General features: G+C 61.3%; 2 protein-coding genes across 2 annotated transcripts; both read left to right on the top strand.

The window, feature by feature from the left end:
* The first annotated feature begins 5,453 nt into the window (after positions 1–5,453).
* On the top strand, positions 5,454–12,259 carry MRPL4 (mitochondrial ribosomal protein L4). The gene is made up of 9 exons (XM_054051744.1): positions 5,454–5,540; positions 6,049–6,088; positions 6,881–7,055; positions 7,245–7,296; positions 8,809–8,926; positions 9,041–9,147; positions 9,235–9,344; positions 10,621–10,691; positions 11,718–12,259. The coding sequence occupies exons 1-9, from the start codon at positions 5,454–5,456 to the stop codon at positions 11,861–11,863; spliced, it is 906 nt and encodes a 301-aa protein (XP_053907719.1). The 3' UTR covers positions 11,864–12,259.
* A 1,883-nt stretch (positions 12,260–14,142) lies between these two features.
* On the top strand, positions 14,143–22,390 carry LOC128849551 (intercellular adhesion molecule 5-like). The gene is made up of 5 exons (XM_054051847.1): positions 14,143–14,378; positions 16,316–16,579; positions 17,956–18,249; positions 19,098–19,358; positions 22,113–22,390. The coding sequence occupies exons 1-5, from the start codon at positions 14,321–14,323 to the stop codon at positions 22,247–22,249; spliced, it is 1,014 nt and encodes a 337-aa protein (XP_053907822.1). The 5' UTR covers positions 14,143–14,320; the 3' UTR covers positions 22,250–22,390.
* The last annotated feature ends 1,696 nt before the right edge of the window (positions 22,391–24,086 follow it).

Here is a 24,086-nt window from a genome sequence, read left to right as displayed (position 1 = left end):
GGTTCCTGCCGCCCCCGGAGCCCCCGGAGCCCCCCGTACCGGTCCCCCCGGTTCCCATCTCTCGGGACCCCCCCTGACCCCCCTCGTACCGGTCCCCCCGGTTCCCGTCTCTCGGGACCCCCCCTGACCCCCCCGTACCGGTCCCCCCGGTTCCCATCTCTCGGGACCCCCCCTGACCCCCCCGTACCGGTCCCCCCGGTTCCCGTCTCTCGGGACCCCCCCTGACCCCCCCGTACCGGTCCCCCCGGTTCTGTCTCTCAGGACCCCCCCTGACCCCCCGTACCGGTCCCCCCGGTTCTGTCTCTCGGGACCCCCCCCGGTGCCCGGGAGGAGGCGCTGCCCCGGCCCTCCCCCCCCCTCCTCCGCCCCGTTCGAAGCCGCCGCCGTTTCCCGTTCCCCACCCGGTAGCGACCCCCGGAGGGCGGAGCCAAAGCCGGGGTGGGGGGGGAACGGACCCCCGGGAGCCCCAACTGGGATCTGTACTGGGATCCACTCCGGGAGCCCAAACTGGGATCTGAACTGGGATCTGAACTGGGAACCCGAACTGGGAGCCTGAACTGGGAGCCCGAACTGGGATCTGTACTGGGATCCACTCCGAGAGCCCAAACTGGGAGCCCAAACTGGGATCCACTCCGGGATGCACTCTGGGAGCCCAAACTGGGAGCCTGAACTGGGATCTGTACTGGGATCCACTCCGGGAGCTCAAACTGGGAGCCTGAACTGGGATCTGTACTGGGATACACTCCGGGAGCCCAAACTGGGATCCACTCCGGGATGCACTCTGGGAGCTCAAACTGGGAGCCTGAACCGGGATCTGTACTGGGATCCACTCCGGGAGCTCAAACTGGGAGCCTGAACTGGGATCTGTACTGGGATCCACTCCGAGAGCCCAAACTGGGAGCCCAAACTGGGATCCACTCCGGGATGCACTCTGGGAGCCCAAACTGGGATCCACTCTGGGATCCTGAACTGGAATCTGAGCTGGGATTCACACTGGGATCCTGATCCGGGATCCAGACTGGGATCCTAAACTGGGATCTGCACTGGGATCCTGGTCTGCAATTCAGACTGGGATCCTGAACTGAGATCCAGACTGGGATTGAGATCCGGGATCCAGACTGGGATCCTGAACTGGGATCTGCACTGGGATCCTGAACTGGGATCGAGACTAGGATCCAGATTTGGATCCAGACTGGGATCCTGAACTGGGATCTGAACTGGGATCCTGACCTGGGATTGAGACTGGGATCCTGATCCAGGATCCAGACTGGGATCCTGATCTGGGATCTGCACTGGGATCCTGAACTGGGATCGAGACTGGGATCCTGACCTGAGATCTGCACTGGGATGCAGACTGGGATCGAGATCCGGGATCCAGACTGGGATCGAGACTGGGATCCAGATTTGGATCCAGACTGGGATCCTGAACTGGGATCTATACTGGGATCCTGAACTGGGATCGAGACTGGGATCCTGATCCAGGATTGAGACTGGGATCCTGATCCAGGATCCAGACTGGGATCCTGAACTGGGATCGAGACTGGGATCCAGATTTGGATCCAGACTGGGATCCTAAACTGGGATCTGCACTGGGATCCTGAACTGGGATAGAGACTGGAATCCAGATTTGGATCCAGACTGGGATCCTGATACGGGATCCAGACTGGGATCCTAAACTGGGATCTGCACTGGGATCCTGGTCCGCAATCCAGACTGGGATCCTGCACTGGGATCCAGACTGGGATCCACAGCGGCACCAGCACTGGGGGGTCCCGGACTGGATCCGTCCCGGACATCGCCCCCTCCATCCCAAAATATCCGAGCGCGGCCGGCGCGGAGCAAATTGGATCAAAGGGGCAGCCGGGCTTAAAGCGGGGTCAGAGCAGCGCGGGGGCGGCGGCAGATGGCGCGGGGACACCGGGGACACCGGGGACACCGGAGAGCGTGCCGTGGGGAGGCGTGGCGTGGGGCGACATGGGGCGACATGGGGTGGGGTGACATGGGGCGACATGGGGCGACATGGGGTGACGTGGGGTGACATGGGGCGACATGGGGCGACATGGGGTGACGTGGGGTGACATGGGGCGACATGGGACGACATGGGGTGACATGGGGTGACATGGGGCGACATGGGGCGACATGGGGTGACGTGGGGTGACATGGGGCGACATGGGACGACATGGGGCGACATGGGGTGACATGGCATGGGGTGACATGGGGTGACATGGGGCGACATGGGGCGACATGGGGTGACGTGGGGTGACATGGGGCGACATGGGGCGACATGGGGTGACATGGGGTGACATGGCATGGGGTGACATGGGGTGACATGGGGCGACATGGCGTGGGGCGACATGGGGCGACATGGGGTGACATGGCGTGGGGCGACATGGGGTGACATGGGGTGACATGGGGAGACATGGCGTGGGGCGACATGGGGTGACATGGGGTGACATGGGGTGACATGGGGAGACATGGCGTGGGGCGACATGGGGTGACATGGGGTGACATGGGGCGACATGGGGCAACATGGGGCGACATGGCGTGGGGTGACATGGGGCAACATGGGGTGACATGGGGCGACATGGGGTGACATGGGGTGACATGGGGCGACATGGGGTGACATGGGGTGGCATGGCGTGGGGTGACATGGGGCAACATGGGGTGACATGGGGCGACATGGGGTGACATGGGGTGACATGGGGTGACATGGGGCGACATGGGGTGACATGGCGTGGCATGGCGTGGGGTGACATGGGGCAACATGGGGTGACATGGGGTGGGGTGACACCCTATGGACACCCCATTTTGTCCCTATGGGTGCCCCACTTTGCCCCCATGGGTGCCCCACTTTCTCCCTATAGGACACCCCGCTTTGTCCCTATAGGGCGCCCCACTTTGCCCCTATGGGTGCCCCAATTTGTCCCTATAGGACACCCCACTTTGTCCCTATGAGAGCCCCACTTTGCCCCTATGGGCACCCCATTTTGTCCCTATGAGAGCCCCAATTTGTCCCTATGAGGACCCCACTTTGTCCCTATGAGCGCCCCACTTTGATGCCTATGAGAGCCCCAATTTGTCCCTATGAGGGGACCCCACTTTACCCCTATGAGGGCCCCAGTTTTCCCTATAGGACACCCCACTTTGTCCCTATGAGACCCCCACTTTGTCCCTGTAGGACACCCCACTTTGTCCCTATGGGTGCCCCACTTTGTCCCTATGGGTGCCCCACTTTTTCCCTGTGGGTGCCCCACTTTGTCTCTATGAGCACCCCACTTTGCCCCTATAGGACACCCTGCTTTGTCCCTATGAGCGCCCCACTTTGATGCCTATGAGAGCCCCAATTTGTCCCTATGAGGACCCCACTTTGTCCCTATGGGGCACCCCACTTTGTCCCTATGAGCGCCCCACTTTGATGCCTATGAGAGCCCGAATTTATCCCTATGAGAGCCCCACTTTGTCCCTTTGAGCACCCCACTTTGCCCCTATAAGACACCCCACTTTGTCCCTATGGGTGCCCCACTTTTTCCCCATGGGTGCCCCACTTTGTCCCTATAGGACACCCCGCTTTGCCCCTATGGGCCCCCCACTTTTTCCCTATGGGCACCCCGCTTTGCCCCTATGGGCGCCCCACTATGTCCCCTCAAATCTTAAGCATCCCCCCCCTCCCCCCCCATTCTGGGGAACTGCAATTCCAGGATGCGGAAGGGATTTAACTGGGAAAAGGTGGGAGGATGGGAATGTGTTGGCGCTCCCCCCAACCCAAAAATTCCAGCCCTTCCCACCCCCCCGGGACCCCCCGGCTCAGCGCCAACCGGATGCGGGATGGGAGGAGAAGCGGTTGCAGATGGGCCTGGGGGGCCCCCCTTTCCCAATCCAATCCCCCCTTTCCCAATCCAGCCCCCCCCTTTTCCCAATCCACCCCTCTTTCCCAATCCAGCCCCCCCTTCCCAATCCAATCCCCCTTTTCCCAATCCAGCCCCCCTCTTTCCCATCCCAGCCCCCCCCTTTTCCCATCCCAGCCCCCCTCTTTCCCAACCCAGCCCCCCCTTTCCCAATCCAGCACCCCCTTTTCCCAATCCACCTCCCCTTTCCCAACCCAGCGCCCCCCTTTCCCATCCCAGCCCCCCCTTTTCCCAATCCAGCCCCCCCTTTCCCAATCCAATCCCCCCTTTCCCAATCCAACCCCTCTTTCCCAATCCAATCCCCCCTTTCCCAATCCAATCCCCCCTTTCCCATCCCAGCCCCCCTCTTTCCCAATCCAGCCCCCCCCTTTTCCCATCCCAGCCCCCCCTTTTCCCAATCCACCTCCCCTTTCCCAATCCAATCCCCCCTTTTCCCAATCCAGCCCCCCCTTTCCCAATCCAGCCCCCCTTGGGAAGGGGCACTGGGATGGGGCATTCGTACTGGGAAGGGACACTGGGATGGGGCATTCATACTGGGAAGATGCACTGGGATGGGGCAGCGGAACTGGGATGGGGCATTCATACTGGGAAGGGGCACTGGGATGGGGCATTCGTACTGGGAAGGGGCACTGGGATGGGGCATTCGTACTGGGAAGGGGCACTGGGATGGGGCATTCATACTGGGAAGATGCACTGGGATGGGGCAGCGGAACTGGGATGGGGCATTCATACTGGGAAGGGGCACTGGGATGGGGCATTCATACTGGGAAGGGGCACTGGGATGGGGCATTCGTACTGGGAAGGGGCACTGGGATGGGGCATTCATACTGGGAAGATGCACTGGGATGGGGCAGCGGAACTGGGATGGGGCATTCATACTGGGAAGGGGCACTGGGATGGGGCATTCATACTGGGAAGGGGCACTGGGATGGGGCATTCATACTGGGAAGGGGCACTGGGAAGGGGCAGCGGAACTGGGATGGGGCATTCATACTGGGAAGGAGCACTGGGATGGGGAACTGGGATGGGGAACTGGGATGGGGCATTCATACTGGGAAGGGGCACTGGGACCGGGCAGTGGTACTGGGAAGGATCAGTTGTACTGAGATGGGGCATTCATACTGGGAAGGAGCACTGGGATGGGGAACTGGGATGAGGCACTGGGACCGGGCAGTGGTACTGGGAGGGGTCAGTAGTGCTGGGAAGGGGCACTGGGATGGGGCATTCAAACTGGGAAGGGGCACTGGGATGGGGCATTCGTACTGGGGTGGGGAACTGGGAGGGGTCACGGATGCTGGGATGAACCCCCCACCATTGCCCCCCCCCGCCGTAGACGCACCGACGTGACGTCATCACTACGCGCCGGCACCCTGCATCCGCCATGATGAGTGTGGCGGGGGCCCCTCTGCGTCGCTCTCTTTGACGTCATCCCCAATGACGCCCGCCCTGAAGTAGTGCGGCGCGGGCCTCGCGGCGGCGCTCTTCGTGACGTCATCACCGCGCGCTTCTCCTCCGCCTTCTCCCCTCTCCCGTCGCGCTGCGCCCGCCATGATCCGTGTGGCGGGGGCTCGCGGCGTCCTCGCCGCCGCCTTCAGGGCCGGGACAGGGGGATGGGGCCGCACCGGGGCGGCGACGGTAAAGGGGGGAGCGGGGGGGACCGGTTGGGGTGGTTGTGGGGGGAGTTCGGGTCGTGGAAAGGGCGGGGGGGAGGGGGCAGAGGACGCTGCCCCCCCCAACATGGCCGCCCCCTTACTCCTTCCCTCCCAATTAGCCTCTCCTCTTTTCATGGTCGCCCTCTCCCCCCCCCTTCATGGTCGCCCTCTCCCCCCCCTTCATGGTCGCCCTCTCCCCCCTTCATGGTCGCCCTCTCCCCCCCTTCATGGCCGCCCTCTCCCCTTCATGGCCGCCCTCTTCCCCTTCATGGCCGCCCTCTCCCCTTCATGGTCGCCCTCTCCCCCCCCCTTCATGGCCGCCCTCTCCCCCCGCCTTTATGGTCGCCCTCTCCCCCCGCCTTTATGGTCGCCCTCTCCGCCCCCTTCATGGTCGCCCTCTCCCCCCCCTTCATGGTTGCCCTCTCCCCTTCATGGTTGCCCTCTCCCTCCTCCTGGTTGCCCTCTCGCCTTTCATGGTTGCCCTTCCATAGGTCTCAACCGAGACCCCCCAGACCTCGGAGCCCCCCAGGGGTGAGTCTGGGGACATCCGGGATGGGAGCTCCGTGAGGTGGGAATGTCCGGGATGGAATGGGGACATCAGGGTTGGGGACACCAAGGATGGAGTGTCCATAGGGTGGGGACACCAGGGGTGGGGTGGGGATGTCAGGGACGGCATCTCCTTGAGATGAGGCCATCAGGGATGGGATTGCCTTAGGATGAGGCCATCAGGGATGGGATCGCCTTAGGATGAGGCCATCAGGGATGGGGTCTTTGTGGGATGAGGCCATCCGGGATGGGATCTCCATAGGATGAGGCCAACAGGGACGGGATCTCCATAGGATGAGGCCAACAGGGACGGGATCGCCTTAGGATGAGGCCATCAGGGATGAGGTCTTCATAGGGTGGGGACATCAGGGATGGGATGGGGTGGGGAGGGGTGGGATCTCCATAGGATGGCGCCACCAGGGATGGGATGGGGAAACCAAGGACAGGATGGGAACACCAGGGATGGGTTCTTCGTGGGCTACAGACATCAGGGATGGGATGGGGCCACCAGGGATGGGATGGGGCCACCAGGGACGGGATGGATCCCCATGGGATAGGGCCACCAGGGATGGGATGGGATGGGATCTCCATGGAATGGGGCCACCAGGGACGGGATGGGGCCACCAGGAATGGGATCTTCATGTGCTAGAGACATCAGGAGTGGGATAGATTCTCCGTGGGGATGGGATCCCCATGGGATGGGGCCACCAAGGATGGGATCCCCATGGGCTGAGGCCATCGTGGAGGCTTTGAGGTGGCCTCGTCCCCTGTCCCCAGAGCCGCCGCTGCTGCTGGATCCGCTGCCGTTGTCCCCCGTGCTCCGCTCCTGCCGTGTCCCCGTCCCCCCCCAGCGCCGCCCGGCCCAGGCCTGGGTGGACTCGCTGCGGGGCCACCAGCTCGAGCGCCGTGGCCTCGCTGACCTCCACCCCGGCGTCTTCGCTGTCCCCCCCAGGTGGGCCCCCCCAGATCCCCCCCTCATACCCGACAGGGAGGGGGTTGAGGGGCTGAGGACCCCAATGTCTCCATGTCTCTCTCTCACTGTCCCCATGTCTCCCCATGGTCCCCTCAAAAAAAGGGGGAGGAGACTGGGGGGGGCGGGGGGGGCTCCCCCCATTTCCCTGAGCACCCCTCCCTTCCCCAGGCTGGACATCCTGCACACGGTGGCCACGTGGCAACGGAACTACAAGAGGATTGTGAGAGGGGGGAGATTTTGGGGGGGAGGGCAGAGGGGGGTTAAGGGGGGGCTGAAGGGGGTTTGAGGGTGCTTAAAGGGGGCAAAGGGGGGGCACAGGGGGGTTAAGGGGGGGCAGGGAGGGGTTAAGGGCGGGCAGAGGGGCGTTTGAGGGGGGCACAGAGGGGTTAAGGGGGCCAGGGAGGGGGTAAGGGGGGCTGAAGGGGGTTCAAGGGCTCTTAAGGGGGGGTTAAGGGGGGCAAAGAGGGGTTAAGGAGGTGCAGAAGGGGGTTAAAGGGGGGCACAGGAGTTAAGGGGGGGCAGGGAGGGGTTAAGGGGGGGCTGAGGGGGGTTTGAGGGGAGCACAGAGGGGTTAAGGAGGGGCAGGGAGGGGTTGGGGGGGCTGAAGGGGGTTCAAGGGGGGTTAAGGAGGGGCAAAGAGGGGTTAAGGAGGTGCAGGGGGGGGTTAAGGGGGGGCAGGGAGGGGTTAAGGGGGGGCTGAAGGGGGTTCGAGGGGTGTTAAGAGCGGGGTTAAGGGGGGCAGAGAGGGGTTAAGGGGGGCAGAGAGGGGTTAAGGGGGGGCTGAAAGGGGTTTGGGGGGGCCTGAAGGGAGTTTGAGGGGCAGAGAGGGGTTAAGGAGGGGCTGGGGGGGGGCAGGGAAGGGTTAAGGGGGGGCAGAGGGGGGTTTGGGGGGCAGAGTGGGTTGGAGGGCTCCCCCCCCCCCCGATGTCCTCATGTCTCCCTGTCATCGTGTTCCCCTCTCACTGTCCTCCTGTCCCCCCAATGTCCCCACGTCCCTCCTTCACTGTCCCCATGTCCGTCCCCACATCCCCCAATGTCTCCATATCCCCATTCCCGTGTCCCCCCATGTCCCCCTCCCTCACTGTCCTCGTGTCCCCCAATGTCCCTATGTCCCCCCAATGTCCCCATGTCCCTGTCCCCCACATTGTTCCCTCCAGTGTCCCTCTGTCCCCCCCTTTATGTCTTTGGCCGTCTCCCCACATCCTCACGTCCTTTCTCCTCTCTGCGTCCCCCCAATGTCCCCATGTTCCCCCCTCACTGTCCCCATGTCCGTCCCCACATCCCCCCAATGTCTCCATGTCTCCATCCCCATGTCCCCCCATGTCCCCCTCCCTCACTGTCCTCATGTCCCCCAATGTCCCCACGTCCCCTCAACATCCCCATGTCCCCCCCTCACTGTCCCCGTGTCCCTGTCCCCCACATTGTTCCCTCCAGTATCCCTCTGTCCCCCCTTTACGTCCTTGGCCGTCTCCCCACATCCTCACGTCCTTTCTCCTCCCTGTGGTGTCCCCCAATGTCCCCATGTCCCTCCCTCACTGTCCCCATGTCCGTCCCCAAATCCCCCCAATGTCTCCATGTCCCCGTGTCCCCCATGTCCCCCTCCCTCACTGTCCCCATGTCCCCCCAATGTCCCCATGTCTCCCCACATCCTCACGTCCTTTCTCCTCCCTGTGTCCCCACCATGTCCCCTGTCCCCCTAACGCCCCACTCCGCGTCCCCGTGTCCCCCCCAGAGCTACGCCAAGGTGAAGACGCGAGCCGAGGTGCGCGGTGGCGGCCGCAAACCCTGGCGCCAAAAAGGCTCAGGCCGAGCCCGGCACGGCAGCATCCGCTCTCCGCTCTGGCGCGGCGGTGAGTGAGTATCTGAGGGGGGTGGGGGCTCGCTGTCCCCCCCAGAACGATTTTGGGGGGGTCTGTGGTCACAATTTCTTTGGGGACATGTCATTAAATCGGGTCCCCTCGCAGGTGGCATCGCCCACGGCCCGCGCGGTCCCACCAGCTACTTCTACATGTTGCCCATGAAGGTGCGGGTGTTGGGGCTCAAGGTGGCCCTAACGGTGAAGCTGATGCAGGTACGGGGGGGGTCCTCAACATTTTGGGGGGGGAGCTGGGGATCCTGTGATGCCCCCCCCCAGCTTCTCACCCCTCTTCCATCCCAGGATGATCTCCACATCGTGGACAACCTGGACATTCCCACCTCCGACCCCCAATACCTGTTGGATCTGGTGCGCTATCGGCGCTGGGGCAGCTCCGTGCTCATCGTGGATGTGTGAGTGTGGGGAAAAGGGAGGTTTGGGGGTTCCCGCCCCACTTTATAGGAGGTTCTCCACCCTCTTTTAGGGGTCCACCCCTCTCTTTTCAATCCCGTCAGAAGCAGGGAATGCTTGGAATTCCCTAAGGATCAGCGCTTGGGCTGGTTCTGTTCAAACTCTCTATCCACGATCTGGATTAGAGCAGCTGTAGTTCAGAGGTGGCATCGAGACGGGTGGGAATGGGTGTCAGACGGAGGGAGGGAGGGAAGGATCCAGAGTGGGATCTGGATCCATGGACTGAAGGGCGAGAAGGATCCAGAGTGGGATCTCAAGGCGGGAAGGATCCGGAGTGGGATCTGGATCCATGGGCTGAAGGGTAAGAAGGATCCAGAGTGGGATCTGGATCCATGGGCTGAAGGGTAAGAAGGATCCAGAGTGGGATCTGGAGGTGGGAAGGATCCGGAGTGGGATCTGGATCCATGGGCTAAAGGGCAAGAAGAATCCAGAATGGGATCTGGATCCATGGGCTGAAGGGTAAGAAGGATCCAGAGTGGGATCTGGAGGTGGGAAGGATCCGGAGTGGGATCTGGATCCATGGGCTGAAGGGCAAGAAGGATCCAGAGTGGGATCTGGAGGTGGGAAGGATCCAGAGTGGGATCTGGATCCATGGGCTGAAGGGTAAGAAGGATCCAGAGTGGGATCTGGAGGTGGGAAGGATCCAGAGTGGGATCTGGATCCATGGGCTGAAGGGTAAGAAGGATCCAGAGTGGGATCTGGATCCATGGGCTGAAGGGCAAGAAGGATCCAGAGTGGGATCTGGAGGTGGGAAGGATCCGGAGTGGGATCTGGATCCATGGGCTGAAGAGTAAGAAGGATCCAGAGTGGGATCTGGATCCATGGGCTGAAGGGTAAGAAGGATCCAGAGTGGGATCTGGAGGTGGGAAGGATCCAGAGTGGGATCTGGATCCATGGGCTGAAGGGCAGGAAGGATCCAGAGTGGGATCTGGAGGCGGGAAGGATCCAGAGTGGGATCTGGAGGCGGGAAGGATCCAGAGTGGGATCTGGAGGCGGGAAGGATCCAGAGTGGGATCTGGAGGCGGGAAGGATCCAGAGTGGGATCTGGAGGCGGGAAGGATCCAGAGTGGGATCTGGAGGCGGGAAGGATCCAGAGTGGGATCTGGATCCATGGGCTGAAGGGTAAGAAGGATCCAGAGTGGGATCTGGAGGTGGGAAGGATCCAGAGTGGGATCTGGAGGCGGGAAGGAACTGGATCTCTGATTTCCACCTCCGCAGGAATGAGGCACCGGAAAACATTGCAACAGCCACAGCCACCTTGAAAACCATCAACCTCATCCCGGCCGTTGGTGAGATCCGTGTTCCCCCTGCCCCGAAAAGGCCTCATTTCCCCCCTGGACAGGCCTCATTTCCCCCCCGAAAAGGCCTCATTTCCCCCCGAAAAGGCCTCATTTCCACCAAAAAGCCCTTTTTTTTCCCTAAAAGCACTTTTTTTCTCCCTAAAAGCACCTTTTTTCTCCCTAAAACCATCTTTTCTTCCCCTAAAACCACCTTTTTTCCCCCGAAAACACTTGTTTTTCCCAAAAAAACTTGTTTTCTCCGGAAGCCACCTTGTTTTTCTGAAAAAAGCCCTCGTTTCCCCCCCAAAAAACCCCTCGTTTCCCCCCAAAAAACCCCTCGTTTCCCCCCGAAAAGCCCTCGTTTCCCCCCGAAAAGGCCTCGTTTCCCCCCGAAAAGGCCTCGTTTCCCCCCGAAAAGCCCTCGTTTCCCCCCGAAAAGGCCTCGTTTCCCCCAAAAAGCCCTCGTTTCCCCAAAAAGCCCTCATTTCGCCCCCGAAGAGCCCTCGTTTTCCCCCCAAAAGGCCTCGTTTTCCCCCCACAAGGCCTCGTTTTCCCCCCAAAAGCCCTCGTTTCCCCTCCAAAAGGCCTTCTTTCCCCCCAAAAGGCCTCGTTTCCCCCCAAAAGCCCTCGTTTCCCCCTAAAACCACATTTTTCCCCCCTAAAACCATCTTTTCCCCCTGGAAAACGCTTGTTTTCCCCCCAAAACCACCTCGTTTTCCCCAAAACCGACTCGTTGCCCCCCCAAAACCCTTATTTCCCCCCCAAACCCCTTGTGTTTCTCCCCCCCAGACCTCTGTGCCGCCCCCAACCCCATCTGCCCCCCCCCCCAAAAAACACAGTGGAGACCCCAAAACTCTGCCCCCCCAACTTTGTTTCCAAACCCAACTTCTTTCTCCCCCCCCAAGAAAACCTCATTTCTCCCCCAAAACTTTGTGCCTCCCCCCAAAAAATATTCCTTATCCCTCCCCAACCCCTGTACCCCCCCAAAAAACTTTGGGGACCCCCCTGAACCCCGCTTTTCTCGCCCCCCCGCAGGGCTGAATGTGTACAGCATGCTGAAGCATGAGGCGCTGGTGCTGACGCTCGACGCCGTTGCCTTCCTGGAGGAGAAGCTGCTCTGGCACGACACCCGTTACTCCGCGCTCTATCCCTTCTCCATGCCCTACCGTGACACCCCCTGAACCCCCCCAGGGAAGGATCTGACCCCCCCCACCCCGGAAAGGATCCGTCTCACCACCAGGGAAGGATCCACCACCCTTAGGCAGGATTGGGTCTTTCTAAGCAGGATTTGATCCCCTCCTGGGCAGGATTTGATCCCCCCCTGGGCAGGATCCGGCCTCTCCAAGCAGGTTAACCCCTCCTAGGGAAGAATCCAACCCCCCCCACAAGGATCTGACTCCCCTGGACTGGATGTTTACACCCCAACCCCACCCCCGGGAAGGATCCAGCACCCCTAGGCAGGATTGGGCCCCCCTGGGCAGGATTTGGACCCTCCAAGGATTTACGCACACACACATCCCCCCCAGGAGTAGGATTGGGTCCCTCTGAGCAGGATTTACCCCCCCCCCCAGAGCAGGATTTGGACCCTCCAAGCGGGATTTACCCCCTGCCCAGAGCAGGATTTGGACCCCCCCCAGGGCAGGATTTGGACCCTCCAAGCAGGATTTACCCCGCCAGAGCAGGATTTGGACCCTTCAAGCGGGATTTGGACCCCCCCCAGAGCAGGATTTGGACCCTCCAAGCGGGATTTACCCCCCCCGGGCAGGATTTGGACCCTCCAAGCGGGATTTACCCCCCCCAAGAGCAGGATTTGGACCCTCCAAGCAGGATTTACCCCTTCCAGAGCAGGATTTGGACCCTCCAAGCAGGATTTACCCCCTGCCCAGAGCAGGAATTGGACCCTCCAAGCAGGATTTACCCCCTCCAGAGCAGGATTTGGACCCTCCAAGCAGGATTTACCCCCCCCAGAGCAGGATTTGGACCCTCCAAGCAGGATTTACCCCCTCCAGAGCAGGATTTGGACCCTCCAAGCAGGATTTACCCCCTCCAGAGCAGGATTTGGACCCTCCAAGCAGGATTTACCCCCCCCAGAGCAGGATTTGGACCCTCCAAGCAGGATTTACCCCCTCCAGAGCAGGATTTGGACCCTCCAAGCAGGATTTACCCCCCCCCCAGAGCAGGATTTGGACCCTCCAAGCAGGATTTACCCCCTCCAGAGCAGGATTTGGACCCTCCAAGCAGGATTTACCCCCTCCAGAGCAGGATTTGGACCCTCCAAGCAGGATTTACCCCCCCCAGAGCAGGATTTGGACCCTCCAAGCAGGATTTACGCCCCCCCCAGAGCAGGATTTGGACCCTCCAAGCAGGATTTACCCCCCCCCAGAGCAGGATTTGGACCCTCCAAGCGGGATTTACCCCCTGCCCCGAGCAGGATTTGGACCCTCCAAGCAGGATTTACCCCTTCCAGAGCAGGATTTGGACCCTCCAAGCAGGATTTACCCCCCTAGAGCAGGATTTGGACCCTCCAAGCAGGATTTACCCCTTCCAGAGCAGGATTTGGACCCTCCAAGCAGGATTTACCCCCCTAGAGCAGGATTTGGACCCTCCAAGCGGGATTTACCCCCTCCAGAGCAGGATTTGGACCCTCCAAGCGGGATTTACCCCTTCCAGAGCAGGATTTGGACCCTCCAAGCGGGATTTACCCCCTCCAGAGCAGGATTTGGACCCTCCAAGCAGGATTTGGACCCTCCAAGCGGGATTTACCCCCCGCCCCGAGCAGGATTTGGACCCTCCAAGCAGGATTTACCCCTTCCAGAGCAGGATTTGGACCCTCCAAGCAGGATTTACCCCCTCCAGAGCAGGATTTGGACCCTCCAAGCGGGATTTACCCCTTCCAGAGCAGGATTTGGACCCTCCAAGCAGGATTTACCCCCTCCAGAGTAGGATTTGGACCCTCCAAGCAGGATTTACCCCCCCCCGGGCAGGATTGTGCCCCCTTCCCTCTGGAAGGAGACGGGAAGTTATGGATTCGGATGGGTCCCACGTGGTGCTGAGCCATTAAAGGGAGGTTTTTGCCTATTGTTTCTCTTTGTGCCCCCCCAGATTTATTGCCCCTTTGGACCCCCTTCCCCCCCCCCCCCCCATATTTGCAGTCTTTGTGCCCCCTCTGCTCTGATTTCCACTCCCCTCTCCCAAACTTGGGGGTCCCTTTCTGCTTCACCTCCCTCCAGGTTTTCAAACCCCCCCCCCCACCAGATTTTGGGGGTCCCTTTGTGCCCCAACGTGTTTCCCCCCTCCCCATTTCCAGCTACCCATCATTCTCTCTGCTTAGGCTCAGACTTTTGGGGTCCCCCATCCCAGCAGATTTGTGCCCCCCCCCTTTCACCCCGCTGTACCCCAAACCCCAGCTCCCCCCTCTTTCCCCCCCCAAATCCCCCCGTACCCCCCAAAAAAGCAGAGCCCCCCCCTTCTCAAAGCTGCCAATTGGGACCTTTTTCACTGAGAAAAATGGGGGTTTTGGGGTGCCCCTCCCAAAGAAATGTGCCCCCCTGCAAATCCAGCACGGAAAGGGGGGGGCCCCTTGCAACGGAAAGGGAGGAAATGGTGTAAGAGGCGTTTCTTACGCCGTAAACCGGAGGATGGAGCTGCGCCGCAGTTGGGGGGCCGTGGCTTTGCTCTACCTTCTTCTGCGGGGGGGTGAGTTCCCCCTTCCAGCCCCCCAATTCCCGGGCTCGGCCAAAGTGGGGGAACTGGGAACGCTGGGACTGTGCTGGTGTTGAGGTTAAGGGGAGTTGGAGGGGGTTCCTGGTGCTGGTTTGGGGGCTCCCAGTGCTGGTTTAGGGGTTCCTGATACCAGTTTGGGGGTTCCCGGTGCTGGTTTGGGGGTTCCTGATGCTGGTTTGGGGGCTCCCGGTGCAGGTTTAGGGGTTCCTGATACCAGTTTTGGGCTCCTGGTTCTGGTTTAGGGGTTCCTGATACCAGTTTGGGGGCTCCCGGTGCCGCTTTGGGGGTTCCTGATACCAGTTTGGGGGTTCCCGGTGCTGGTTTAGGGGTTCCCGATGCTGGTTTGGGGGCTCCTGACACCAGTTTGGAGTTCCCAGTGCTGGTTTAGGGGTTCCTGATACCAGTTTGGGGCTCCCAGTGCTGGTTTAGGGGTTCCCGGTGCTGGTTTGGGGGTTCCTGATACCACTTTGGGGGTTCCCGGTGCTGGTTTGGGGGCTCCCAGTACTGGTTTAGGGGTTCCTGATACCAGTTTGGGGTTTCCGGTGCTGGTTTAGGGGTTCCCGGTGCTGGTTTGGGGGTTCCTGATACCACTTTGGGGGTTCCCGGTGCTGGTTTGGGGGCTCCCAGTACTGGTTTAGGGGTTCCTGATACCAGTTTGGGGGGTTCCTGGTGCTGGTTTAGGGGTTCCTGGCACCAGTTTGGGGACCTGGTGCTGGTTTAGGGGTACTGGTGTCAGTTTAGGGATTCCCATTCCCAGTTTAAGGCTCCTGGTCCCAGTTTGGGGGGGCCCTGGCACCAGTCTGGGGATCCTAGGAGTGGTTTAGTGCTCCCAGTGCCCGTTTGGGGCTCACAGTGCCAGTTTTGGGGGGGGTCCTGGTGCCACTTTAGGGGTTCCTATTCACAGTTAGGGGTTCCCAGTGCCAGTTTAGGGGTTCCTATCCCCAGTTTAGGGGTTCCCAGTGCCAGTTTAGGGATTCCTATTCCCAGTTAGGGGTTCCTATTCCCAGTTTAGGGGTTCCCAGTGCCAGTTTAGGGGTTCCTATTCCCAGTTTAGGGTTTCCCAGTGCCAGTTTAGGGGTTCCTATTCCCAGTTAGGGGTTCCTATTCCCAGTTAGGGGTTCCCAGTGCCAGTTTAGGGGTTCCTATTCCCAGTTAGGGGTTCCCAGTGCCAGTTTAGGGGTTCCTATCCCCAGTTAGGGGTTCCCAGTGCCAGTTTAGGGGTTCCTATCCCCAGTTTAGGGGTTCCCAGTGCCAGTTTAGGGGTTCCTATCCCCAGTTAGGGGTTCCCAGTGCCAGTTTAGGAGTTCCCAGTCCCAATTTAGGGTTCCTATCCCCAGTTTAGGGGTTCCCAGTGCCAGTTTAGGGATTCCTATTCCCAGTTAGGGGTTCCCAGTGCCAGTTTAGGGGTTCTTATCCCCAGTTTAGGGGTTCCTATTCCCAGTTAGGGTTTCCCAGTGCCAGTTTAGGCATTCCTATTCCCAGTTTAGGGGTTCCCAGTGCCAGTTTAGGGGTTCCTATTCCCAGTTTAGAAGTTCCCAGTCCCAATTTAGGGTTCCCCTTCCCAGTTTAGAGGTTCCCAGTGCCAGTTTAGGGGTTCCTATTCCCAGTTTAGGGGTTCCCAGTGCCACTTTATGGGTTTCCAGTGCCAATTTAGGCGTTCCCATTCCCAGTTTAGGGGTTCCCAGTGCCACTTTAGGGGTTCCCATTCCCAGTTTAGGGGTTCCCAGTGCCACTTTAGGGATTCCTATTGCCAGCTTAGGGGTTCCCATTCCCAGTTTAGGGGTTCCCAGTGCCAGTTTTGAGCTCCTGATCCCAGTTCGGGGGTCCTGGTACCAGTTTAGGGCTTGTGCTGGTTGGAAGGTGCCGCTTTGGGGGTCCCGGTGCTGCCGTAACGGGGTGTCCTCTCACAGGGCGCCCTGATCCGTGCCGCGTCTCCATCGCTCCCGAGGATCCAATTGTGGAGTTGGGCTCCTCCATCCTCTTCAACTGCACCAGTTCCTGCTCCAACCCCACCCGCTTGAACTGGGAAGTTTCCGTCACCAAACTGGGAACGCGAGGACCCACTTGGGTTTCCCTCGAGATCCCCAACATCACCGACTGGAGTCTGGAAATTCAGTGCTTTGGCGTTTTCGGTGAACGCCGCGTCGTCACCAGCACCACACTGCGCGCTTACCGTAAGAAACGGGGTGTTGGGGGGTCCCGGTGCCGGTTTAGGGGGGTCTCAGTGCTGGTTTGGGGGGTCCTGATGCCAGTTTGGGGTCCTGGTGCTCATCTGGGGAGTCCCGGTGCCAGTTTGGGGGTTCTCAGTGCTGGTTTGGGGGGTCCTGATGCCAGTTTGGAGTCCTCATGATCATCTGAAGGGGTCCTGGTGCTGTTTTTGGGGGGTCCTGATGCCAGTTTGGGGTCCTGGTGCTCATCTGGGAGGTCCCGGTGACAGTTTGGGGGTTCTCAGTGCTGGTTTGGGGGTTCTCAGCGCTGGTTTGGGGGGTCCTGATGTCAGTTTGGGGTCCTCATGCTCATCTGAAGGGGTCCTGGTGCTGTTTTTGGGGGGTCCTGATGTCAGTTTGGGGTCCTGGTGCTCATCGGGGGGGTCCCGGTGCCGGTTTGGGGCTTCTCAGTACTGATTTGGGGGGTCCTGATGCCCAGTTTAGGGTCCTGGTGCTTATCTGGGGGGTCCCGGTGCCAGTTTGTGGGGTCTCAGTGCTGGTTTGGGGGGTCCTGATGTCAGTTTGGGGTCCTGGTGCTCATCGGGGGGAGTCTCGGTGCCAGTTTGGGGGGTCCTGATGCCAGTTTGGGGTCCTCATGATCATCTGAAGGGGTTCTGGTGCTGTTTTTGGGGGGTCCTGATGTCAGTTTGGGGTCCTGGTGCTCATCTGGGGGGTCCCGGTGCCGGTTTGGGGGGGTCTCAGTGCTGGTTTGGGGGGTCCTGATGCCCATCTGGGAGGGTTTGGGGGGTCGTGATGTCAGTTTGGGGTCCTGGTGCTCATCGGGGGGAGTCCCAGTGCTGGTTTGGGGGTTCTCAGTGCTGGTTTGGGGGGTCCTGATGTCAGTTTGGGGTCCTGGTGCTCATCATGGGGGGTCCCGGTGCCGGTTTGGGGGTTCTCAGTGCTGGTTTGGGGGGTCCTGCTGATGGGGTTCCCCACTTGGTGTGTGTGGGGGGCAGTTTGAGGGTTCCCAGTTTGGGGGTTCCCTTTTAACCCCTCCTCTCCTTCCCGGCAGGATTGGAGCCCCCCCAAATCTCCCTGTCTGGAATTAATTGGGGGGGAGCAATCCCAGTTTTGGGGGTTCCCAAGTTTGAGGGGTTCCCTATTGGGGGGGGGAATCAGTTTAAGGGTTCCCAGTTTTGGGGGTTCCCTTTTAACCCCTTCTCTCATTCCTGGCAGGATTGGAGCCCCCCCAAGTCTCCCTGTCTGGAATTAATTGGGGGGGGGGCAGTCCCAGTTTTGGGGGTTCCCCGGTTTGAGGGGTTCCCCATTTGGTTATGGGGGGGCAGTTTGAGGCTTCCCAGTTTTGGGGGTTCCCTTTTAACCCCTTCTCTCCTTCCCGGCAGGATTGGAGCCCCCCCAAATCTCTCTGCCTGACGAGGTGGTTTTGGGGCGCCCGACGCTCCTCACCTGCACCGCTCGTGCCCAGGGCCCCCCCTCGGCCCCCCCAAATGTTCTGCTGTCCCTCTGGGGTCGGGGGGTACCCCCCGGCGTCGCCCCCTCCTCCTCCTCGTCCCCCCTAAAGTTGGGGTTCGTGGCACGAGCGGAGCAGCACGGCCGCGACGTCACCTGTGAGGCGACGCTTTGGCTCCGGGGACGGAGGCTGAACGCCAGCGCGGGGGTCACGCTGTGGGTCTGGGGTGAGTTTGGGGGGGCTGGGGGGCAGTTTGGGGTGGCTGGGGGGCAATTTGAGGGGGCTGGGGGCAGTTTGGGGGGGCCTGGGGGGCAGTTTGGAGGGGCTGGGGGGCAGTTTGGAGGGGCTGGGGGGCAGTTTGGGGGGGCCTGGGGGGCAGTTTCGGGGGGCTGGGGGCAGTTTGGGGGGACTGAGGGGCAATTCGGAGGGGCTGGGGGCAATTCAGAGGGGCTGGGGGCAATTCAGAGGGGCTGGGGGGCAGTTTGGGGGGGCTGGGGGCAGTTTGGGGTGGCTTGGGGGGCAGTTTTGGGGGGCTGGGGGCAGTTCAGAGGGGCTGGGGGGCAGATTGGGGGGGCTGGGGGCAATTCAGAGGGGCTGGGGGGCAGTTTGGGGGAGCTGAGGGGCAATTCAGAGGGGCTGGGGCAGTTTGGGGGGGCCTGGGAGGCAGTTTGGGGGGGCTGGGGGGCAATTCAGAGGGGCTGGGGAGCAGTTTTGGGGGGCTGGGGGAAATTCAGAGGGGCTGGGGGCAGTTTGGAGGGGCTGGGGGCAATTTGGAGGGGCTCAGGGCAGTTTGGGGGGGCTGGGGGGCAATTCGGAGGGGCTGGGGGCAGTTTTGGGGGGGCTCTGCCTCTCTGACCCCCAAAACTGCCCCTCAGTGCCCCAAAACTGCCCCTCAGTGCCCCCAAACTGCCCCTCTGACCCCTCTAACTGCCCCTCAGTGCCCCCAAACTGCCCCTCAGTGCCCCAAACTGCCCCTCTGACCCCTCTAACTGCCCCTCAGTGCCCCCAAACTGCCCCTCTGACCCCCCAAACTGCCCCCTGTCCCCCCCCAATTGCCCCCTCTCTCTTTTCCAGCCCCACCCCACCACGTCCACGTGTGGTCGCCGCACTCCACCTTTGCCGCCGGTGACAACGTGACGGTGCGGTGCCGAGCCGAGGGGAACCCCTCACCCAGGATCCACTGGGAGCTGCCCAGTAACACCAGTTTGGAACTGGGGGACAACGGCACCACCGTCACCATCCCCGCGGCCCGACGGGAACATGGGGGCACCTACCACTGCGTGGCCACCAACCGCTACGGCACCGGCACCGCCAGCATAGACATCCCCTTCCAAGGTGAGCTCCCAGGAGCTCCCAGTTGGACCCCAGTTGGCTCCCAGTTCCATACTGGAGCTGGTGGCACCTCGTTGGAAACCAGTAGCCCATCCTGACCCCGTCCTCTTCCATCCCAACCCCATCCTCTTCCATCCCAACCCCGTCCTCTCCATCCCAACCCCGTCCTCTTCCATCCCAACCCCGTCCTCTTCCATCCCAACCCCGTCCTCTCCATCCCAACCCCGTCCTCTTCCATCCCAACCCCGTCCTCTCCATCCCAACCCCGTCCTCTTCCATCCCAACCCCATCCATCCTCTCCATCCCAACCCCATCCATCCTCTCCATCCCAACCCCGTCCTCTTCCATCCCAACCCCATCCTCTCCATCCCAACCCCATCCATCCTCTCCATCCCAACCCCCTCCATCCTCTCCATCCCAACCCCCTCCATCCTCTCCATCCCAACCCCCTCCATCCTCTCCATCCCAACCCCATCCTCTCCATGCCAACCCCCTCCATCCTCTCCATGCCAACCCCCTCCGTCCTCTCCATCCCAACCCCATCCATCCTCTCCATCCCAACCCCATCCTCTCCATCCCAACCCCATCCATCCTCTCCATCCCAACCCCATCCATCCTCTCCATCCCAACCCCCTCCTCTCCATCCCAACCCCATCCATCCTCTCCATCCCAACCCCATCCTCTCCATCCCAACCCCATCCTCTCCATCCCAACCCCATCCTCTCCATCCCAACCCCGTCCATCCTCTCCATGCCAACCCCATCCTCTTCCATCCCAACCCCATCCATCCTCTCCATCCCAACCCCATCCATCCTCTCCATCCCAACCCCATCCTCTTCCATCCCAACCCCATCCATCCTCTCCATCCCGACCCCATCCATCCTCTCCATCCCAACCCCATCCATCCTCTCCATCCCGACCCCATCCATCCTCTCCATCCCGACCCCATCCATCCTCTCCATCCCAACCCCATCCATCCTCTCCATGCCAACCCCATCCATCCTCTTCCATCCCAACCCCATCCATCCTCTCCATCCCAACCCCATCCATCCTCTCCATCCCAACCCCATCCTCTTCCATCCCAACCCCATCCATCCTCTCCATCCCAACCCCCTCCATCCTCTCCATCCCAACCCCATCCTCTCCATCCCAACCCCATCCATCCTCTCCATCCCAACCCCCTCCTCTCCATCCCAACCCCCTCCTCTCCATCCCGACCCCCTCCATCCTCTCCATCCCGACCCCATCCATCCTCTCCATCCCAACCCCATCCATCCTCTTCCATCCCAACCCCATCCATCCTCTCCATCCCAACCCCATCCATCCTCTCCATCCCAACCCCATCCTCTCCATCCCAACCCCATCCATCCTCTCCATCCCAACCCCGTCCTCTCCATCCCAACCCCGTCCTCTCCATCCCAACCCCATCCTCTCCATCCCAACCCCATCCATCCTCTCCATGCCAACCCCCTCCGTCCTCTCCATCCCAACCCCCTCCGTCCTCTCCATCCCAACCCCCTCCATCCTCTCCATCCCAACCCCATCCTCTCCATCCCAACCCCATCCTCTCCATCCCAACCCCATCCATCCTCTCCATCCCAACCCCGTCCATCCTCTCCATCCCAACCCCGTCCATCCTCTCCATCCCAACCCCGTCCATCCTCTCCATCCCAACCCCGTCCATCCTCTCCATGCCAACCCCATCCTCTTCCATCCCAACCCCATCCATCCTCTCCATCCCAACCCCATCCATCCTCTCCATCCCAACCCCATCCTCTTCCATCCCAACCCCATCCATCCTCTCCATCCCGACCCCATCCATCCTCTCCATCCCAACCCCATCCATCCTCTCCATCCCGACCCCATCCATCCTCTCCATCCCGACCCCATCCATCCTCTCCATCCCAACCCCATCCATCCTCTCCATGCCAACCCCATCCATCCTCTTCCATCCCAACCCCATCCATCCTCTCCATCCCAACCCCATCCATCCTCTCCATCCCAACCCCATCCTCTTCCATCCCAACCCCATCCATCCTCTCCATCCCAACCCCCTCCATCCTCTCCATCCCAACCCCATCCTCTCCATCCCAACCCCATCCATCCTCTCCATCCCAACCCCATCCATCCTCTCCATCCCAACCCCCTCCTCTCCATCCCAACCCCCTCCTCTCCATCCCGACTCCCTCCATCCTCTCCATCCCGACCCCCTCCATCCTCTCCATCCCGACCCCATCCATCCTCTCCATCCCAACCCCATCCATCCTCTCCATCCCAACCCCATCCATCCTCTCCATCCCAACCCCATCCATCCTCTTCCATCCCAACCCCATCCATCCTCTCCATCCCAACCCCATCCATCCTCTCCATCCCAACCCCATCCTCTCCATCCCAACCCCATCCTCTCCATCCCAACCCCATCCATCCTCTCCATCCCAACCCCCTCCTCTCCATCCCAACCCCATCCATCCTCTCCATGCCAACCCCCTCCGTCCTCTCCATCCCAACCCCATCCTCTCCATCCCAACCCCATCCTCTCCATCCCAACCCCGTCCATCCTCTCCATCCCAACCCCGTCCATCCTCTCCATGCCAACCCCATCCATCCTCTCCATCCCAACCCCATCCATCCTCTCCATCCCAACCCCCTCCATCCTCTCCATCCCAACCCCATCCATCCTCTCCATCCCAACCCCATCCCTCCTCTCCATCCCAACCCCATCCCTCCTCTCCATCCCAACCCCGTCCTCTCCCGCAGGTTCCCCTCGCAGCCCTCTCATCCCGGTGGCCGTCACCTTGGCCGTTCTCTCCGTTGCTGCCGTGCTCGCCGGCTCCTGGTGGCTTTACCGCGTCCGGGGTTGGAAGCCGATGCTGGATGGGTCCCAGCACAGCTGATCCCACCCGGAATGGCACCAAGAACCACTTTGCCTCCAGCTCTTTGTGTATTTTTCCCATCATTGCCCAGTTTAGGGGGGACTCCCGGTGCTGCTTTTGGGGTCCTGGTGCCACTGTGAGGTCCCAGTATTGGTTTAAGGAGGTCCCGGTGCTGGTTTTGGGGTCCCAGTACCAATTTGGGGGTCCCGGTGCTTGTTTTGGGGTCCCAGTGCCAATTTGGGGGGGGTCTCGGTGCTGGTTTTGGGGTCCCAGTGCCAGTTTGGGGGGATCCTGGTCCTTGGTTTTGGGTCCCAGTCCCAATCTGGGGGGGTCTCAGTGCCAGTTTAGGGGGTCCCGGTGCTGGTTTTGAGATCCCAGTGCCAGTTTGGGGGGTCCTGGTGCTGGTTTGAAGGTCCCAGTGGCAGTTTGGGGGGTCCCAGTGACAGTTTGGGGGGTCCCAGTGGCAGTTTAACAGGTTTCAGTGCTGGTTTGGGGGGGTCCCAGTGCCAGTTTGGGGGATCCCAGTGCTGATTTGAGGGTTCCAGTGCCAGTTTGGGGGGTTCCTGGTGCTGATTTTGGGGTCCCAATGCCTGTTTGGGGGATCCCAGTGCTGGTTTCGGGGGTTCTGGTAATAGTTTGAGGGTCCCAGTGCCAGTTTGGGGGTCCCAGTGCTGGTTTGGGGGATCCCAGTTCCAGTTTGGGGGTCCCAATTCCGGTTTGGGGGATCCCGGTTCCAGTTTGGGGGATCCCAGTTCCAGTTTGGGGGTCCTGGTGCCAGTTTGGGGGTCCCAGTGCTGGTTTGGGGGATCCCAGTTCCGCTTTGGGGGATCCCGGTGCCGGTTTGGAGGTCCCAGTGCCGGTTTGGGGGTCCCGGTGCCGGTTTGGGGGTCCCAGTGCCAGTTTGGGGGGTCCCAGTGCCGGTTTGGGGGGTCCCGGTGCCAGTTTGGGGGGTCCCAGTGCCAGTTTGGGGGGTCCCAGTGCCGGTTTGGGGGGTCCCGGTGCCAGTTTGGGGGTCCCAGTGCCAGTTTGGGGGGTCCCAGTGCCGGTTTGGGGGTTCCAGTTCCACTTTGGGGGTCCTGGTGCCGGTTTAGGGGTCCCAGTGCTGGTTTGGGGGGTGAGCGTGAGGGGGGGCCAGGAAGGGCCACATCCTGCCCGGTGCTCAGTGCCAGGAGCCTCGGCCGGCGCTGCGCGGGGTCGGTCACATCCTGCCCCGGGTCCTGCCCATCCTGCACCAGGGGAGGGTCCTGTTCCTGGGGGGGGGGTCACATCCTGCACCAGGGGAGGGTCCTGTTCCTGGGGGGGGGGGTCACATCCTGCACCAGGACCAGGTCCAGGGGGTCACATCCTGCACTGGGGGACGGCCTGGGAGGTCACATCCTGCACCAGGGTTGGGTCCTGTACCTGGGGGGTCACATCCTGTACCAGGGGAGGGTCCGGGGGATCACATCCTGCACCAGGTTTGGGTCCTGTTCCTGGGGGGGGGTCACATCCTCCACCAGGACCAGGTCCAGAGGGTCACATCCTGCACCAGGGGAGGGTCCTGTTCCGGGGAGGGTCCTGTTCCGGGGAGGGTCACATCCTGCACCGGAGCCTCTGCCAGTGGTGGATCCTCACCCAGGACCAGGTCCAGAGGGTCACATCCTGCACCAGGGTTGGGTCCTGTTCCTGGGGGGATCACATCCTGCACCAGGGGAGGGTCTGAGGGGTCACATCCTGCACGAGGTTTGGGTCCTGTACCTGGGGGGGGGGGGTCACATCCTGCACCAGGTTTGGGTCCTGTACCTGGGGGGGGGGTCACATCCTGCACCAGGGTTGGGTGCTGTACCTGGGGGATCACATCCTGCACCAGAACTGGGTC

The sequence above is a fragment of the Cuculus canorus genome, chromosome 30 (genome assembly GCF_017976375.1).
Source record: "Cuculus canorus isolate bCucCan1 chromosome 30, bCucCan1.pri, whole genome shotgun sequence".
Lineage (NCBI taxonomy): Eukaryota > Metazoa > Chordata > Aves > Cuculiformes > Cuculidae > Cuculus > Cuculus canorus.
The sequence above is the reverse complement of the archived record's forward strand: the minus strand, read 5'-3'. Positions and strand labels throughout refer to the sequence as shown.

Coding starts and splice junctions, on each gene's coding strand:
- MRPL4 (XM_054051744.1), top strand. CDS start 5,454: ATGATCCGTGTGGCGGGGGCTCGCGGCGTCCTCGCCGCCGCCTTCAGG. Junction 5,541..6,048: donor GCCGCACCGGGGCGGCGACG/GTAAAGGGGGGA, acceptor GCCCTTCCATAG/GTCTCAACCGAGACCCCCCA. Junction 10,692..11,717: donor CAACCTCATCCCGGCCGTTG/GTGAGATCCGTG, acceptor GCCCCCCCGCAG/GGCTGAATGTGTACAGCATG.
- LOC128849551 (XM_054051847.1), top strand. CDS start 14,321: ATGGAGCTGCGCCGCAGTTGGGGGGCCGTGGCTTTGCTCTACCTTCTT. Junction 16,580..17,955: donor CACCACACTGCGCGCTTACC/GTAAGAAACGGG, acceptor CCTTCCCGGCAG/GATTGGAGCCCCCCCAAATC. Junction 19,359..22,112: donor CATAGACATCCCCTTCCAAG/GTGAGCTCCCAG, acceptor CCTCTCCCGCAG/GTTCCCCTCGCAGCCCTCTC.